The sequence below is a fragment of the Aotus nancymaae genome, unplaced genomic scaffold (assembly GCF_030222135.1).
Source record: "Aotus nancymaae isolate 86718 unplaced genomic scaffold, 86718_ANA_hifiasm-v0.15.2.pri h1tg000003l, whole genome shotgun sequence".
In the NCBI taxonomy this organism is placed as follows: Eukaryota; Metazoa; Chordata; class Mammalia; order Primates; family Aotidae; genus Aotus; species Aotus nancymaae.
The window spans coordinates 1,992,441-2,011,159 of record NW_026988414.1 but is presented as its reverse complement, the minus strand read 5'-3'; the positions used below and the strand labels follow the sequence as shown (position 1 = coordinate 2,011,159).

The 18,719-nt window shown below is 45.9% G+C and overlaps 1 protein-coding gene across 5 annotated transcripts in view; it reads right to left on the bottom strand.

Moving 5' to 3' along the window:
- FNBP1 (formin binding protein 1) overlaps positions 1-11,892 on the bottom strand; it is a 157,742-nt gene extending 145,850 nt beyond the window's left edge. For 3 of the 5 annotated variants that reach the window (XM_064377151.1, XM_064377166.1, XM_064377180.1), the window contains exon 1: positions 11,655-11,892. In XM_064377151.1, coding sequence (XP_064233221.1) covers positions 11,655-11,678 — 24 coding nt within the window. In that variant the 5' untranslated portion in view covers positions 11,679-11,892. The remainder of the gene's footprint in view (positions 1-11,654) is intronic. The other 2 variants (XM_064377183.1, XM_064377115.1) reach the window with 2 other exon arrangements.
- Positions 11,893-18,719: the final 6,827 nt, after the last annotated feature.

Sequence of the window (18,719 nt, the reverse complement as noted above, 5' to 3'; positions counted from 1 at the left end):
AAGAACTAAACCTCTCCTAGGATGACAGGGAGACTTCAAATGTACACCCTACTTTTGAAACTGGACAGTGTAAATAGTCTTTTTCTTTTGAGATGGAGTTTCACTCTTGTTGCCCAGGATGGAATGCAATGGCACGATCTCAGCTCATCACAACCTCTGCCTCCTGGATGCAAGTGATTCTCCTGCCTCAGCCTCCCGAGTAGCTGGGATTACAGGCATGCGCCACCATGTCCGGCTAATTCTGTATTTGTAGTAGAGACAGGGCTTCTCCATGTTCCTCAGGCTGGTCTTGAACTCCCAACCTCAGGTGATCCACCTGCCTCAGCCTCCCAAAGAGCTGGGATTACAGGTGTGAGCCACCGTGCCCGGCTGTAAATAGTCTATTTTTAAGGATAAGTTAAAATAAACATTTTTTCTTTCAGACAGGGTCTTACTGTCACCAGGCTGGAGTGCAGTGGCACAAACACAGCTCACTGCAGCCTTGACCTCCTGACCTGAAGTGATCCTCCCATCTCAGCTTCCCAAGTAGCTGGGGCTACAGGCAAGCACCACTATACCCAGGTAATTTTTTAATTTTTAGTAGAGATGGAATCTCAGTATGTTACCCAAGCTGGTCTTGAACTCCTGAGCTCAAGCTATCCTCTGGCTTTGGCCTCCCAAATGGCTCATTACAGGTATGTGCCACCATGCCTGGCCGATAAGTAAAATAGAAATTTTAAAAGTCAGAGTCATTGTGAAAAATGTATTTTATATATACATGTACACTCATGAAATCTAAACGTCTCTGCCTAAACATTTCCAGAAATTTCCAAATATATCTGTTTCAATGGAAATATTTCTAAACCTCCTCATTATCTCTGCCAAGAAGAAATCAATCCCAAACTAAGCTGATAGGCAGAATAATTCATTAGATGTTTCAAGCACCAAATATCCAGCTTTTTAGGTGGCGAAATAATGTGACTTCGGTAGAACATTTTTTAAAAAGTGGTAATAATAGCCAAAGAAAACTATTTCTTCCTAGGGAAAAACTTAAATTAAATCTTTAGGAGATCCAAGTATATTGCTAAAAATTAGTATGATTACTGTTTTGGAGTGGATTTTATTTTTCTTCAAGAAGAAAAAGATTAAAAAGAAAAGAAAAAGATAAACATGCTGTTGGTATAACCTCCTGAAATCCAGATTTTCTGTCCAAAGCAATGATTTCCAGGCATTTTCCAAATATTAGGTTTATTTTATTTTTAACATGTATACCAAATTTTAAATCAGAAGGCTGAAATAGAAAATAGCTCATTTTTCTCCTGCTTACAGCAAGAGAGTTCTACAACTTGTTCCCAAGGACCAGGATTTTTTTCATTAACCCTCCCCGTGATTATAATAATTTGTATTTACCTACCACCTTTCATCCAACAACCTCAAAGTACTTTATGAACAATTTCTCATCTTTATGCCTTCTTGTCAAGAGAAAGGCAAGCATCACACCATGCTTTATAGATTGGGAAATCGAGGGACAGAGATGCAAGGACTTGCCCGATACTAATAAATATTAGATTAGGCAAGCCATGCAACCCAGACTGAGCCCTCCAGCACTGCCTCACTCAACTGGAAGAACCCACGCCGTTCATCCCAGAGCCCGTCTGGTCTTTAAAAGGATATCAGGAACCCATTCTCAATTTCGGCTGTGCAAATAGAAGTACAAGGGGAACAGATTCCTTTACAGGTCCTAAGTTTTCTTTTGCTATAGATAAGGGAGAAAGTATTTAGCTTCTTGTTTCTGAAGACTCAAAACTTTGAAAACCTGAACGTGGGGCAGGTGTGCTGGCTCACACCTGTAATCCCAGCACTTTGGGAGGCTGAGGTGGGTGGATCATTTCAGGGCAAGAGTTCAAGACCAGCCTGGGCAACATAGGAAGACTCCCCCGCCATCTCTACAAAAAACTTTTTTTAAAAAGTTAGCCAGGTGTGGTAGTGTACACCTGTGATCTCAGCTATTCAGAAGGCTGAGGCAAGAGGCTCGCTTGGGCCTGGGAGGTTGAGGCTGGAGTGAGTCATGTTTGTGTCACACTGCACTCCAGCCTGGGTGACAGAGTGAGACTCTGCATTCCTCCTTGTTCTTTCTCAATTTTCATTAAAAATACTTTTCACCAAGACATACTTCTGTTAGGCAAATTCAGAAACTTGATACTACGCCTACTAATTAATAGCCACACAAATTAATTTCTTTAAACTAGAAAAGAGAAACAGTCACTGGCTTTGAAAGAATTAGGATATCACTAGACATCCATGAAACATCTGCTTGAATACAAGCTTCATTCATGACTGCTTCTGCTGGCTCTGCAGTATTTAGTGGTATGAGTCATTGATTCTCAGTGATTCTCAATATGAATAACATCAAATGTTTTATAAAGCAAAATCTACAGCAGTGATGGGGAAATGAGAGTGAGTGATGGGGATTAAGGGAACTCTGCACTACTCACACAGAAGATCCAGTTTTTTGCTAAGTGCATTGGTGGCTCAGGCCTGTAATCCCAGCTCTTTGGGAGGCCAAGGTGGGAGGATCACTTGAGCTGAGGAGTTCAAGACCAGCCTAGGCAACATAAGGAGACCCCGTTTCTAAACAAAATACAAAAATTAGCAGTGTGGTGACGTGCGCCTGTAGCCCCAGTTACTCAGCAGGCTGAGGCAGGAGAATTACTTGAACCCGAGAGGCAGAGGTTGCAGTGAGTGGAGATCGTGCCACTGCACTCCAGCCTGGGCAACATGAAGAAGTGCTGAAAAATAACTCGCTGCCCAGCTGCAAGGGCTGTGGCTAGCATACAGCTCCTTCTCCTTTACGCTCCACCTCACCTTTTGAGTCAAGGTCATCTCTTCTTGCAGCACTCCAAACCAATGACTGACCCACTCTTCTTGGGACGACCTCTGGCCAATGATAAAGCAAGGCAATGATAAAGCTAGCCATTTCTGCCAGAGGATTCTTGCGTCTGCTCTGGAGGTCCCCATCGGCCTGGTGGAGACTGTCAGGACTGCATCATGATCTGATGGCTTCCACTCTTTTCCCTTCACGGGTGTTACTTCCCAATAAGCCTGCACTCCTGACTCCATCTAAGTACCTTCTTCTAGGATATCGGCACAAATGGTACTTACCTTGCTGGATTCTTGTAACAAATAAACAAGATGATGGATGTAAATACTTTGCCCAGCACCTGGGACATGGCAGGCACTCAATAAATGGCAGGCACTCAATAAATGGCAGTGATGGCTGGGCACGGTGGCTCACACCTGTAATCCCAGTACTTTGGGAGGCTGAGGTGGGCCGATCACCTGAGGTTGTGTGTGGGGTAGACCCCATAAGTGTCAAGGCAGGAGTCAGAAGCATCAGCCTATTCCCATATAAATAATGAAGAAGAAAATAACTAGAGATACAATCATAGTAGTTATTCATAGGTGGTCTTAGTTATTCATATGTAATTTTAATTATTCATAGGTGATCTTAGTTCTTTTACTAATGCTTCTCAGGTCTCAGAGTGTGAACCTGGGGTGACACTGTGAAAGGAATAACCCTAAGGCAAGAAGCTTTAAGCCCTCTGTCAGGGCTGCTGGAGGGCACCTCAGCTGTGCGGCAGCACCAGCACTGGGAAAGCGCCCACTGTTTAGCAAGCTGAGGAAGGAGACATCAGAGACGTCTCCTTCCCGGGAGGAGTTAGGAGAAAACTCCGCTCCTCCAAGCTCTTGTAGTAGTCCTGACGGCTGTCAGGGAAACCCACAGACATCCAGGGGCTTAACTATCTCTATGTCATGCCGTGTTTCAGTGATCACGTTCCATGTCCACTCTCACGCTCCGCTTCTGCACCTGGTTCCTTTTCTCTTAGAAAAGATAATCAGTAAAAATATATAAACCTTAATGTCTTTGTTCTTTCTTAACAAGTATGGAAAAGTGCTGATGCATTATGCTCCTTACCTCATCTCGGCTACTAGAAAGTCTTGGGCCCCCACCTATATGACATGTGATGTACTTGACCCTATCACTGACCACCAATGCCATGCCCTGCCTGCTCTGCTCCCAGCTTTGTACTCCATAAGTCAGAGTGTGCGGACACGCAGGGGCACTGCCAGACTCTGTGCTTTGGTTGACAGTGGACCCCTGGGCCCAAACTCTCTTTTCTCTATCTCTGCATCTTGTGTCTTTTATTTCTACAGTTTCTCGTCTCCACACCAGCAGAGAGGGGCTCAAAGGACCCTGTAGGGCTGGACCCTACAGTTGGGAGTTTGAGACGAGCCTGACCAACAAGGAGAAACCCTGTCTCTACTAAAAATACAAAATTAGCCAGGCATGGTGGCGCATGCCTGTAACCCCAGCTACTCGGGAGGCTGAGGCAGAAGCCTCGCTTGAACCTGGGAGGCGGAGGTTGCAGTGAGCCGAGATCATGCCACCGCACCCCAGCCTGGGCAACAAGAGCAAAACTCTGTCTCAAAAAAAAAAATAAATAAATAAATAAAAATGGCAGTGATGATGACAATCATTCAAGAGTTTAAGACAATAGGGGATGGCACATGTGAAAATATTACAGTAACTATAGACTTCATGCAGTTATAAGCTATTTCCAGTTTTGGAACCCACAGAGACAAAGTAGACAAGTACAAACGGAAACTGTGGCTGCTGCACTGTATACACGGAAACCATAGGTGTTGGTGTAGGAATTAATTCTTACCAAAAACCTAATTCCAATCACAAGAACTATATGCTCTAATTTAAAAAATCATATTGTTTATATGTTACGGTTTATAAATGAAAGGTATTACGGCTTTTGCAACAAGAAAATGGAAGTTCCATCTACCTTTTTTTTGTTGGTGAGGGTGGTGGCTTGAATCTATAAACAATTGAGGTTGTTAAGCTTTATGTAAGTTTAACATGAAATTTTACAAACAGGATGCGGTTTGAGTTAAAGGTTGGTCTGAAGTGGAAGATCACGATAAACTGATATTAAAAACTTAAGGCCAGGGGCAGTAGTGCACACCTGTAATCCCAGCACTTTGGGAGGCCGAGGCAGGTGGATTACCTGAGGTCAGGAGTTCAAGACCAGCCTGGACAACATGGTGAAACCCCGTCTCTACTAAAAGTACAAAATTTGCTGGGCATGGTGGTGGGTGCCTATAATCCCAGCTACTCACGAGGCTGAGGCAGGAGAATCGCTTGAACCCGGGAGGTGGAGGTTGCAGCGAGCCGAGATCGCTCCACTGTTCTCCAGCCTGGGTGATTTGAGACAGACAAAAGCAAAACTCTATCTCAAAACAAACAACAACAATAAAACCTTACATACCCTCCAAATGACTCTCTAATACAATACACATATTTGGTCTTTTATGATTTAAAAAAAAAGTTTTTTAACTAAATACATTACTAGGCTAAAGCTAGTATGAGTATACAAGTAAAACAGGAAACAAATATTCCTTTATAAACACTAATTCCAGAAGGCTTCACACCCACATTCTAAAATCTAATTAGATTAATTTCCCAGGGCATTCATGTATTCTTGGTAGCTTTCAATTTTTAAGCGTCAAAGTAAAGCCTTATACTTAAATGTGGGTGGTGTTGATGAAACAAGTATGAGTAATACTTGCAGGAAACACAATATTAGCTTTAGCTGGTTAGAATAGTCCTTCAAAGAAGCACGTTCCACGTTTCACCAATGTAAAGCATGAGTTGTAATGTGTTCGCACAGTAAGTATAGACACTTACAAAACTCTCTTATGTGTTTAAAGTACAGTTTTGCCTACCAAAATGCCAAGTAACACAAATTTTCAGGACTTTGCCTTATGTACAAAGCGAAGGCAACAAACTGATGTCTAAATATCAACTGTAACATCTCCAGGCCTCCCACAGTTTGTTTTCTTTTAATATCTACTGAACAGAAAAGACCTGTGCCAAGTTTGTTCTCTTGGAGAAGTAAGGATGACAAAACAAGCTGATTTTGTTTCTCTTCTGAGGTAGTTCTGCCCTGGCCATCACGGTTCAGGGAGTAATCTCCCTGTTGGTCTTGCCATGTTTATCCCAAACAGAAATCTCTGAAGGGTTAAGAAAAAAGAGGAGTAGAGGCTGGGCATGGTGGCCGATGCCTGTAATCCCAGCACTTTGGGAGGCCAAGGCAGGCAGATCATTTCAGGCCAGGAGTTTGTGACCAGCCCGGCCAACACAGTGAAACCCATCTCTACTATGAAAAATACAAACATTGGCTGGGCATGGTGGTGGAGGCCTGCAGTTACTCGGGAGGCTGAGGCATGAGAATCACTTGAACCTGGGAGGCAGAGGTTGCAGTGACCTGAGATTGCATCACTGTGCTCCAGCCTGGGTGACAGAGCAAAACTCCATCTCAAAAAAGAAAAGAGAGCTGGGAACTATTGTTAATACTGTATTCCAATTTAGCATTCAAGGGCGGTAAGAAGAGGTAATAATTCTCCAATACCTGGAACTGTTAATGATTAGTTACTTTAAGATTAAAAAAGCTAGTTTAAAATTTCAACACACTGTAAAGTGTTCTTACATAAACATATGTACACATACCAGGCCTAAGTAGAATGAACAACAGAGAAGGGATAATTTTTCAAACCCTACTTTAAAGTCAGAAAAGGTACCTAGAACCTAGACTGTGTGTATTTAGGGGGAGAAAGGATATGGAAAATCTCTTTACCTTCTACTCAATTTTGCTATGAACCAAAACTGCTCTAAAAAATAAAGTCGGCCGGGCACGGTGGCTCACGCCTGTAATCCCAGCACTGGGACGGTGAGGCGGGCACATCACCTGATGGTAGGAGCTCTAGACCAGCCTGACCAACATGGAGAAACCCCGTCTCTACTCTGTCTCAGTCAGTCAATCAATATAAAAAAATAAAGTCTGGTTGGGCGCAGTGGCTCACGCCTGTAATCTCAGCACTTTGGGAGGCCAAGGCTAAAAATACAAAGAATTAGCCAGGCATGGTGGCTCATGCCTGTAATCCCAGCTCTCGTGAGGCTGAGGCAGGAGAATCACTTGGAACTGGGGGACAGAGGTTGCAGTGAGCCGAGATCACACCATGGCACTCCAGCCTGGGCAACAAGAACAAAACTTTGTCTCTAAAAATTAAAAATTAAAAAAGATAAAGTCTATTTTCCAAAAACATACCTAGAATTATATATTTTTCACAAGTGCCAAAGTTCAGAAAGATGTTATAATTATCTTCCCATTTTTTTAAAAAGCAAATGTTAAAACAAAAGGAAAAAAAGAGATTTATTCATTTATCCAGTAAGTATTTACTGAACTCCTACACTGAGTCAGGCATTGTTTCCAGTACAGTTGGGAGACAGTCCTCACGTGGCTGCCTCTTCAAAGTGCACACCACGATCGATGTCAACATATCCAACAGCTGAATGTACATTATATGCCTGGCATGGTTCTAAAAATCACAGGTAAAATAATTTACATACAATCAACACAGGTGGCTTCTTACTATGCTAACCAATCTGCATCACTCACGTTTCTCTGTTCTCTTCCTTGTATCTACTTCATTTCTCATTAGCACCAGAGCAAATAAATAAAGATGACAGAGAGGATACTAGGAGACAGCAAAACCAGGTTCTGTCACTGAATAATTCGTTAGCTGCAAAGAGTAGAATAATTATGAGGCAGGCTTAACTTTCCAGTGGATTTATTCGTACTTCACACTAATGAGCAAGCTAATAAAAAGCTGAACTAACACTTCAGTAACCTGTCACTTCCCTCAATAAGTAGGCAAAAAAAAAAAAAAAATCCAAATGTAAGCAACTCTTGCTTTGCCATTTCTCCCACAACCAGCCACAACTTCAACAAGTCAGTGAACATATTTACCTTACTAACACTGCCTTTTTAACAAGTCTTGAGTAAATGTATTTTGGTTAATCTTACATAAAAACATTAATTTTGACTCTGATGTTATAGGCTAGAGGTAAAATCTACTTTATAAGCTTCCACATAGCCATCTTTCAATGTATATACAATGTGACTTACAATAGATTCAGGCTGATGTCCTGCACACAGTAGTTGTTCAATAAAAATTTTGAAAATTGATTAAAAGTCAATGTTATAAAGAGCTGTAAACTATTTTATTGTAACCTAATAACTTCGAAATGGCCATTTAAGCCTGGCGAGGTGCCTCACTGCCTGTAATCCCAGCACTTTGGGATGCCAAGGCGGGCGGATCACCTGAGGTCAGGATTTTGAGACCAGCCTGGTTAACATGATGAAAACCCATCTCTACTAAAAATAAAAAAAATAAGCCAGGCATGGTGGCACACAGCTGTAGTCCCAGCTACTTGGGAGGCTGAGGCAGGAGAATCGCTAGAACCCAGGAGGTGGAAGTTGCAGTGAGATCACGCCAGCCTGGGCAACAAGAGCAAAAGTCCATCTCAAAAAAATAAAAAAAAGAAGAAGAAGAAGAAGAAAGTTTATTTCTATGGAGAGGTTAAAAAAAAAAAGTGAAAAAGAAAGAGGAAGAGAAAGGTTGTACTCCCTCTACAAAGCAGGATGTGGCTTAGGAGTAGGCCTTTAATGTAAAATGCACGTTAGAAACCTTTAGCTTGTAAAAGCCTATATTGATGTTAACCTGAAGTCCTAAAATGTATGTAAAATCTAATAGTATTTGTGAAGGGCCCTGAAAGCTGCAACCACCTGTTACAAATAACTCATGGCCACCCAAACCATAGCTCTGTCTTTCTCCAGCTAGAAGAATAATTCTGCCAAGTTCGGCTTTAGCGCCCCATCATTATCTCATTATACATGTGCATGATTCCAAAGCCACCATTCAAGGAAAACCCTTAATCACTGCCCTCCGCTGGGCTACCCATGCACCGCACATCACCAAGTCTGACCACCGGAGAAATTGGGGCTACTTTTCATAATCCTTCATTATTCTAGTTTTTTTAAATCTCAAAAGCTGCTAGGCCTTATATATCTTTGCATTTCACCTGAAAACTTCAATTTTGCATTTCTCTTAGTAGTGCAATCAGGTGTTCATTCCTTTCCCTATATTAAACTATAAGCTACTCAAAGGCAAATGCTGGTACTCATGTCTTTTTTCAAGGCCAGGCATGGTGGCTCACGCCTGTAATCCCAGCAATTTGGGAGGCTGAGGCAAGTGGATCACCTGAGGTCAGGAATTTGAGAACAGCCTGGCCAATATGGCAAAACCCCGTCTCTACTAAATACACAAAAAAATTAGCCAGACATGGTGGTGGGCACCTGTAGTGCCAGCTACTTCGGAGGCTGAGGCAGGAGAATCTCTTGAACCCAGGATGCAGAAGCTGCAGTGAGCCAAGATCGTGCCACTGCACACCCGCCTGAGCGACAGAGTAAGACTCCATCTCAAACAAAAAAGTCTTTGAAAACTCCTCATTGCCATACACTTGCATATACAGAACTGTTAACTGATTCATTCTTCCTCATAAAATTATCAAGTGAAAAAATTACAAATAGTTCACACTCTTCTTCTTTAAAAATAATTTCTAATTTTTCTTGTAGAAAATTTCAAATATATATAGTACAAAGAATAGTGTAATGAACACTTCTGTACCAAGCACCTGGCTTCAGTAACGGCCAACTCTGTTTCACGATCTCCCATCTACTAACAACCCAAATTACTGTGAAGCAAATCTAAGATTTCATATCATTTATATTTGTATATATCCCAGTTCCCATTTATTTTCTTTTTGCTTTTTTTAAAGAGCTGGCCTCTCGAGACATTGCCTAAGCTGTTCTTGAACTCCTGGGCTCAAGTGATCCTCCCGACTTGGCCTCCCAAGGTGCTGGGATTCCAGGCCTGAGCCACTGCGTCCCACCTCTCTCATTTATTTTCAACCACTCCTAACCCTGCCTTCCTTCTCACTCTTCCACCCTCAAAAAGAAATGTACAGAATAATGCAGGCAATTGCTGCTGTTTTAGCAGTTTTGCTCATAGCCACTCCCTCTCTTTGAGATTATCTTCTGTCCCATTCACCAACATCACGGAATATTGTGTTCGGTCCCTATTTCACTCAGAAATATATTGTACCCTTTCCCTCCTTAATTTCATTCTCCTGTTTGAACAAGTGAAAAAAAAATTGTGAAACAATTTCTACTATCTTGATAAAGATTACTTCTGATTTTCTTCCCCACCCCCGATAAGCTAAAGACAGCTAAAGGGAGTAGAAGGATTAGAATAGGAGAGACTTCAATACAGCACTCAAAGTGGTAGATTTCTGCCTAAACCGGTGTGTGCAAATATTTTAAACTATGTTATTTTCAAAATGATACTTGTAAACATCAGCAGAAATTCTGTCATGAATCCCTTTTAGGCAGATGTTTATAAAAGGAATTATCTTAATTTAAAGGAGCTATTGCCCTCAGGATTTTGGTAATAACAACCGTAGCTGCTTCTGAACCTAACAAATGGTTATGTAAAAACACTTAAAAGCAAACGAGCGCGCGCACACGCACACACATACATACACACACACACACAATTAAGGGAGGATGCGCTCTGTTTCCGTAATTGTTCTAACCTTGTTTTATTTTGACAGGAGATTTCTTGGCCTCATCTCGACAGCAACACCACCCTACACTTTCTCCTCCACACCCTTTGCAAATAGAATTCCAAAAGGTAGTGAGGCACTTGAGAGTTCGTCTGGGAAATGGCTCATCTTGAGGGCATTTCGGTTCAGTAACTGAGATTTCGTCTGCTCCTTCCTGGGCCTGCCCGTCCCCTGCCCAGTGATTTCCCCAGGAATCCTGGGAGGGCAGGGAAAGAGCTCCATCCACAGCCGGCCCCCTCGTCGCCGCCCTGGCACCCCTTGCACGCTCTCAGCCCCAAGGGCTGCCCGTTTACCGTGCGCACCCCCACGACCTCGCCGCCAACCTTCCCCATTGGAAACTCTTTCCTCCGAGCAACCGTTAAAGATCACTGACCCCGAGAACGCCTCTCCCTGAGGGAGATCACGTAAGATCTCTCCCCAACTCCCACTACTTTCCCCTCCGGATCAGATGTCGCAGTGCCCACATCCCGCTCAGGATCCGAGCTACCCCGAGAGGACAAGTGCGCGCGGAGTCGCCACGGGCCAGAAGTCCTCGCCTCCAGAGCCAAGACCACACTCTCGCCCCGGCACCCCAAAACCCGACCCCCGGAGCCCGCCCAGGCCGCCCCGCCCCCGGGGGAGCGCGCGGTCCGCCAGCGCCTCCGCGGAGCCAGGACAGAACTCGCGGCCCGGGCGCCCAGATACCCAACGCAGCGCCGCGCCGCCGGGGCCTCCACGCCCCCACGCCCGGTCCCGGCCCTCTCCGGGCATCCGCGGCTCGCCCCGGGGGATTAGGGCTCGGCCCCACACACACCGCCCGCCCCGGGGCGTCGGGGACAGAGAGGCCCGCCCGCGCCGCTCCTCAGGCCGCCGGGGACCCGCACCAACTCCCCTCGCCTCCGAAGGACGAACCGGCCCGCACCTCCTGCTCGGGCCAAGGCCGACGAGGGACACGAGGACCCCGCCTCCTCCCCAGGCCGCGGAGACCCAGACCAGAGCGCCCTCGCCTCCGCCCGGCAGCGCGGTCCGCGCCCCCTCCCCAGGCCGCAGGGAACTGCAGCGCGCGCCCCGCATCTGCCCGCGGGCCCAGCCCCTCACTTACCCAGAGCTCGGTGCCCCAGCTCATGGTGCAGGGGGCGCGAAGGGGCGCTCCGCGCGGCGGACGCGGCTCTCCGGTCCCCTTCCCCGGCGATCCCTTTGCCCCCCGAGATCCCCGCGACCGCGGAAAGCCCGGAGCCCGCGCGGCCTCCTCCCGCTAGCAGCTCCTCGCCCGGGGTCTCCTCGGCGGCTCCTCCTCCCCGCCGCGCCACAGCAAAATGGCCCGAGGAAGCAGCAGCCGCGACCGCCGCAGCGCCCGCCCGCCCGCCCTACACCCGAGAGCGGGGGAGGGGCGCGAGAGGAGGGGCGCAGGGGCGGGGCGCGGGGGCGGGGCCAGCCTGACAGCTCGCGCACGCGCGGCCGCCCCGCCCCGGCCCCCTCCCCCGGGCTCCCCCGGCCGGGTCAGCGTCGCCCCGGGGTGCGAAAGGAACCGGAGGGAGGTGTGAGGCACGGCGGGACCCGGATCCCGAGGACTCCCCCTGCCAATCTCCTAATGACTTCTTAGTGACCACTCTGCTCGCAGGACTAGCGCTCGCCTTGGAACGCGGCCGGCCCGGAGGATCACCAATGCTCCGCCGCGGTCTGAGATGGCTCCCCTGCGCGCAGCGCCGCTCGGGATTTAAGGACAATACTTTCCCTTGGCAGCCATGCGCGTCGTGCAGAGTCAGCCCGGAGGCTCGTTTCCCACCGTCCGTGGGAGGCCTGAGAGCCCGGTAGGCTGGCCCGGTGGGAGTGGGGCCCGGTACGTGGTGTCTGCGCGGTGTGCAGATAGGGACGTCGAAGCTAGCATCAACGACCTCGAGTGGCTGGGGAAAGAATCCAGGGGCGTGCACCCGGTGATTTCCAATCTCTGAAACCAGTGATTTCCAACTTGTTCAGCCAAAACTCTCAGATGTGAAATCACGTTACCGCCTAGTGGGTAAAAGCAAAGGCGTTGGGTACACAGATAACTCTTGGTTCAAATCCAGCCTCCGGCATGTGCCCGCCAGGTGGAAGCGGACAATGCCTCCACCACTGGAAGCGCAGAGCGCAGTCCGCCTAATGGAGGCAATAACGCGTCCATTTCACCGTGCGTCCCTGAGGATCAGGGAGGTGAGCGGAGGCCTAGGGTTGGTAAACCCAGCGCTCATTTTATCAGTAGACGAACTCCTTCTCTATATATTACAGAGGTCTGCACAAATGTTCCTGACAAGCTATGGCGAATGTTTGGAGTTCCAGCTCCTTTGAATCACTAGGCCTTTCCCCACAGCTTATCTTTCTCCTTTGGTTAATGCTACTACTGGATCCTTTTCTGAATAACCATGCGACTCTCAACATGGGGCCCAAGTTTAAAAATATTTTACAATGATGCATTTCTCCAATCCCACCCCACCATTTTCAACCTGCTTATCATTCTCCCTTAAAAGGTGGAGCTAAACCAGGTCTGGTGGCTCCCACCTGTAATCCCAGCACTTCGGGAGGGCCCAGGACGGAGGATGGCTGTATCCCAGGAATTTGAGACCAGCCTGGGCAACACTGCAAGACCCTGTCTCTACCAAAAAAAAAAAAAAAAAAAACACTAGTTGGACATGGTAGCATGCACGTGTGGTCCCAGCTAATCGGGAGGCTGGGACAGGAAGATTGCTTGAGCCCAGGAGGCTGAAGTTGCAGTGATCTATGATCACGCCATTGCCCTCCAGCTTGAGCAACACAGCAAGATCCTGTCTCAAAAATATTAACAATGATGAATTAAGGCTGGGCACAGTGGCTCATGCCTATAATCCCAGCACTTTGGGAAGCCAAAGTGAGTGGATTACCTGAAGTCAGGAGTTTGAGACCAGCCTGACCAATGTGGCGAAACCCCATCTCTACTAAAATTACAAAAATTAGCCAGGCATGTTGATGGGTGTCTGTAATCCCAGCTATTCAGGAGGCTGAGGCAGGAGAATTGCTTGAACCGGGGAAGCAGAGGTTACAGTGAGCAGAGATCACACCACTACACTCCAGGCTCAGTGACAGAACAAGACTGTCTCGAAAAATAAAAATAAATAAATAATGATGAGTTAAGAGTTAGAGAAAAGCTGGGCGCGGTGGCTCAGGCCTGTAATCCCAGCACTTTGGGAGGCTAAGGCGGGTGGATCATGAGGTCAAGAGATCAAGACCATCCTGGTCAACATGGTGAAACCCCATCTCTACTAAAAATACAAAAAATTAGCTGGGCACGGTGGCGCCTGCCTGTAATCCCAGCTACTCAGGAGGCTGAGGCAGGAGAATTGCCTGAACCCAGGAGGCGGAGGTTGCGGTGAGCCGAGATCGCGCCATTGCACTCCAGCCTGGGTAACAAGAGCGAAACTCCGTCTCAAAAAAAAAAAAAAAAAGAGTTAGAGAAAAAAAAACACTCTTGCAGATAAACCTCCGAGTCTACTTCCTTTGTTGGGCAGTTACAATAAATTTAAGTTGTCAAAACTGTTTTTGGTCTGCCTTTTTTCAGTTACAACCCTCCCTTCCTGCCCACCCCCATTTTTGTGTCTGTATAAATATTTTGCTCTCAGTTACCAGGTCTGAGTTCTTTTTCCTCCAGAGACTGCTAGGTATATAACAATCAGAACAACCAGCTACCCATCTCCTAAGGCAGATTAATAGCCAGAGTGAGTTGGAGGGGGAAATTCAAACAATGCTGCACAGTTTAGTCTGCTAAAATTTGGAAATGGTACATGCAATGCAGGTTTATCTAACAAGACTGTCTCAGTAATCACCTTCCTGCCAAGGCTTGACTTTTCAAGCAAATACAATGATCTAATCTTGACCGAGTTCTTGGAGACTTCTCAAAAACAGTGACCACTTGTGAAAATACTCTAATCAACAAATAAAACAACCTGCTGCTTTAAAGAAGAGAAAGAGGAAGAGGAAGGGACAGCAAAAGAAAAAAAGAGACCACATGAAGATGAAACTTTTTAAGATGAGTAAGCAGGAAACTGTTATATGAACTCATTAAAAGCTGCTGCAGAGCTCCATGGAAGTGAGTTATACAACACTGGGCCAGGCGCCTGTAATCCCAGCACTTTGGGAGGCTGAGGCAGGAGAATCACTTGAACCTGGGCGGAGGAGGTTGCAGTAAGCCGAGATCATACCACTGTACTACAGGCTGGGCAACACAGTGAGACTCTGTCTCAAAAAAAAAAATTATGTACCACACTGCAAATATTTTTAACTTCATTAAGCTTTGGCAGTAACTGGGAAATGCTTGAAAGTGTCAGAATCTCAAAAAAATAAAGGAGAAAGACACTAATGATCTCGAAGCAATGAGAACAGGGTTTGGGATAAAATCAATAAGCCAGCAGAAAAAAGGATAAAAATACAGCACAGCATATTTTAGGAAGAACTAAATCCATTTGAGTTTCCCTTCAGAGTAGGAGGAAGTGATTCTAAGACAAGGAACTATCCCTACTAACAAACTACTGTGACCTGACCTACTTAGAAATCAGTTTTCAACAGGGGTAAACTCTATGTAAATGCTGGTATTATCTAGGGGGCCAGCCTGGGTTACATACACCGGTTTCACCTCTCAGTAAAATCTAAAGAACACTGATTTACAAAATTATTATCTTGGTGTGATATTACGAAGTACGTATTTGGTCTTTAACCTTGTTTCCTGAAGTATAGCTCCAAAAATCCTTAAAAACCCCAAAGTAATGGCCGGGCGCGGTGGCTCAAGCCTGTAATCCCAGCACTTTGGGAGGCCGAGGCGGGTGGATCACGAGGTCAAGAGATCGAGACCATCCTGGTCAACATGGTGAAACCCTGTCTCTACTAATACAAAAAATTAGCTGGGCATGGTGGCGCGTGCCTGTAATCCCAGCTACTCAGGAGGCTGAGGCAGGAGAATTGCCTGAACCCAGGAGGCGGAGGTTGCGGTGAGCCGAGATCGCGCCATTGCACTCCAGCCTGGGTAACAAGAGCGAAACTCCGTCTCAAAAAAAAAAAAAAAAAAAACCCCAAAGTGATGTCTTTTTGTATACTAACAAGATGACTGACAGCTGACAGTCCCTAAGTATTAATAGTTTCAAGATGCAGCTGGTCACCAGAAGGACCAAGACAAGATTAGAAGCTTGGGACCTTTATCTGTACCCACACTGTTACCCCAACCTCCAGGGATCGGGGAGAGGTGCTAAAAGTTAAGTTGCTCAGCAATGGTCAATAGTTTAATCAATTATGACTACATAAAATAAAGCTGCTATTAAAACTCCAAAAAACAAAGTTCTGAGAACGTCCAGGTAGCTAAACACATGAAAGTTCCCGGAGGGTGGCATGCCCAGAGAGGGCATCAAAGCTGCAGCCTCCCTCCACGTACCTCACTCCACAGATCTCTTCAGCTATATCCTCTACAACCAACATGTTTCCCTAGGTTCTGTGAGGCACTCTAATAAATTAACCAAACCCAAAATGGAAGACTTGGGATTTCTGATTTATAACCAGTTGGTCAAAAGGACAGATCACATAACCTAAGACTTAAAACTGACACTTACTAGGGGTAGGGGCAGTCTGGAGGACTAAGCCCTCAACCTGTGATATCTGACACTATCTCTAAGTAGACAGTGTCAAAGTAAAGCTAAATTAGGAGCCCAGCATAGTGGTGCATGCCTGTAGTCCCAGCTACTAGGGAGGCTGAGGCAGAAGTTCAAGGTTGCAGTGGGCCATGATCGTACCATTACATTATGGCCAGTGTGACAGAGCCAAGACCCTGTCTCTAAAAATAAAAATTAATAAACACTAAAGGATGCTCAGCTAATGTCCACTACAAAATTAATTACTTGCTTGGTGGTGGGAAGAAATCCCAACACATTGTCACAAAAGTCTTCTATGTTAATTATTAAGTAAAAAACAAAACAAAACCCTGTAAGTTTATGGTTTTTTCCTACTCTGAGTGTGGGACTCAAACATGTTCCACTGAATAATCTGATCACATGGACAATATTAGCAATGAAATAAGGTATCTGAACAAACAGAACAGAGACAGACCCTCTTTAGGTTGCTGTGTAGTTAGAGGCAAACAACTGAATTAGGGCTTTTTGGCAATTCTAACCCTGCTTGCAACTAAAAAACATCTAATTCAGGCGCTTAGATGTACACATATTTATATAGCTGTAGATAGATATGAGATTTTTAAAGCAGATAGGGCTTTGAAACTGTTAAATTGAGATCCGGTGTTCCACTGCTTATTAGTTGTATGGCCTTCTGCAAGTTACTTACATCCTCTGAGCTTCAGTTTACTCATTCAGAAGACAGGGATTTGGCCAGGTGCAATAGCTCATACCTATAATCCTAGCACTTTAGAAGGCTAAGGCAGGCGGATCGCTTGAGGCCAAGGGTTCGAGAACAGCCTGGGCAACATGGCAAAAACCCATATCTACTAAAAATACAAAAAAATTGGCTGGGCCTGGTGGTGTGCGCCTGTAATCCCAGTTACTTGGGAGGCTAAGGCAGGAGATTCACTTGATCCTGGGAGATGGAGGTTGCAGTGAGCCAAGACTGCACCACTGCACTCCAGCCTGGGCAGCAGAGTAAAACTGTCAAAAAAAAAAAAAAAAAAAAAAAAAGAAGGGTGCATGTGGCTCATGCCTATAATCCCAGCACTTAGGGAGGCTGAGGCGCATGGATCACAAGGTCAGCAGTTTGAGACCAGCCTGACCAACATAGTGAAACCCCAACTCTACTAAAAATACAAAAATTAGCTGGGCATGGTGGCATGTGCCTGTAATCCCAGCTACTGAGGAGGCTCAGGCAGAAGAATTCCTTGAACCCAGGAGGGGAGGTTGCAGTGAGCTGAGATTACGCCACTTCAGTCCAACTTGGCAGCCTGGGTGACAGAGCAAGACTATGTCTAAAAAAAAAAAGGAAGGGATCTTATAGGTTTTTATTAGACTGAAAGGAAGGAGCTGGGGGTGAGCACACACTTTGGTGTTAGCGGATCTGGATAGCTCTGTCCAGAGAGCTATAGACAGCTTTGGCCAAATTACTTTCCTTCTCTAAACTCAGTTTCCTCTTCTTTAAAATGGAAATATGACCAGGCACAGTGGCTTACACCTGTAATCCCAGCACTTTGGGAGGCCAAGGTGGGCTGATCACGTGTGCCCAGGCATTCAAGACCAGTTTGAGCAACATGGAAAAACCTCTTGTCCACACACATACAAAAAAAATTAGCCAGGCATGGTGGTGCACACCTGTAATCCCAGCTACCCGGGAGGCTGAGGTGGGACGATTGCTTGAGCCTGGTAAATTGAGGCTGCAGTAAGCCTTGATCATGCCACTGCACTCCTGAAAGTGAGACCCTGTTTCAAAAATCAAACAAGCAAGCAAATAAAATGGAAATAATGCCAATTCAAAGGTTATCGTAAAGGTTGAAAGAAAGGTGGCTCGCACCTCTAATCCCAGCACTTTGGGAGGCAAAGGTGGGAGGATTGTTTGAGCCCAAGAGATTGATACCAGCCCGGGCAACACTGCGAAACCCTGTCTCCCCAAAAATATAAAAATTAGCCTGGCACGGTTGTGTGTGGCTACTTGGGGGCTTGAGGCAGTAGGATCGCTTGAGCCTGGGAACTGGAGGCTGTGATAAGCCATGATCCCACCACTGCACTCCAGCCTGGGCCACAAAGTGAGACCCTATTTCAAAAAAAAAAGGCCGGGCGTGGTGGCTCGTGCCTGTAATCCCAGCATTTTAGGAGGCTGAGGCAGGTGGATCATCTGAGGTCAGGAGTTTGAGACCAGCTTGACCGACATGGAGAAACCCCGTCTGTACTAAAAATACAAAAAAATTAGCCAGGCATGGTGACGCATGCCTGTAATCCCAGCTACTTGGGAGGCTGAGGCAGGATCGCTTGAACCTGGGAGGCAGAGGTTGCAGTGAGCTGAGATGACACCATTACACTCCAGCCTGGACAACAAGAGTGAGGCTCTGTCTCAAAATACAATAACAACAACAAACATCAAAAAAATCAAAATTAAAAGAAAGAATACGTGTAAAATGCTTAGCACGTAATATAAACACAAGTATCGGTTCTCTTTCCTCTTCCCCTGTTTTCTGGAGGATTTT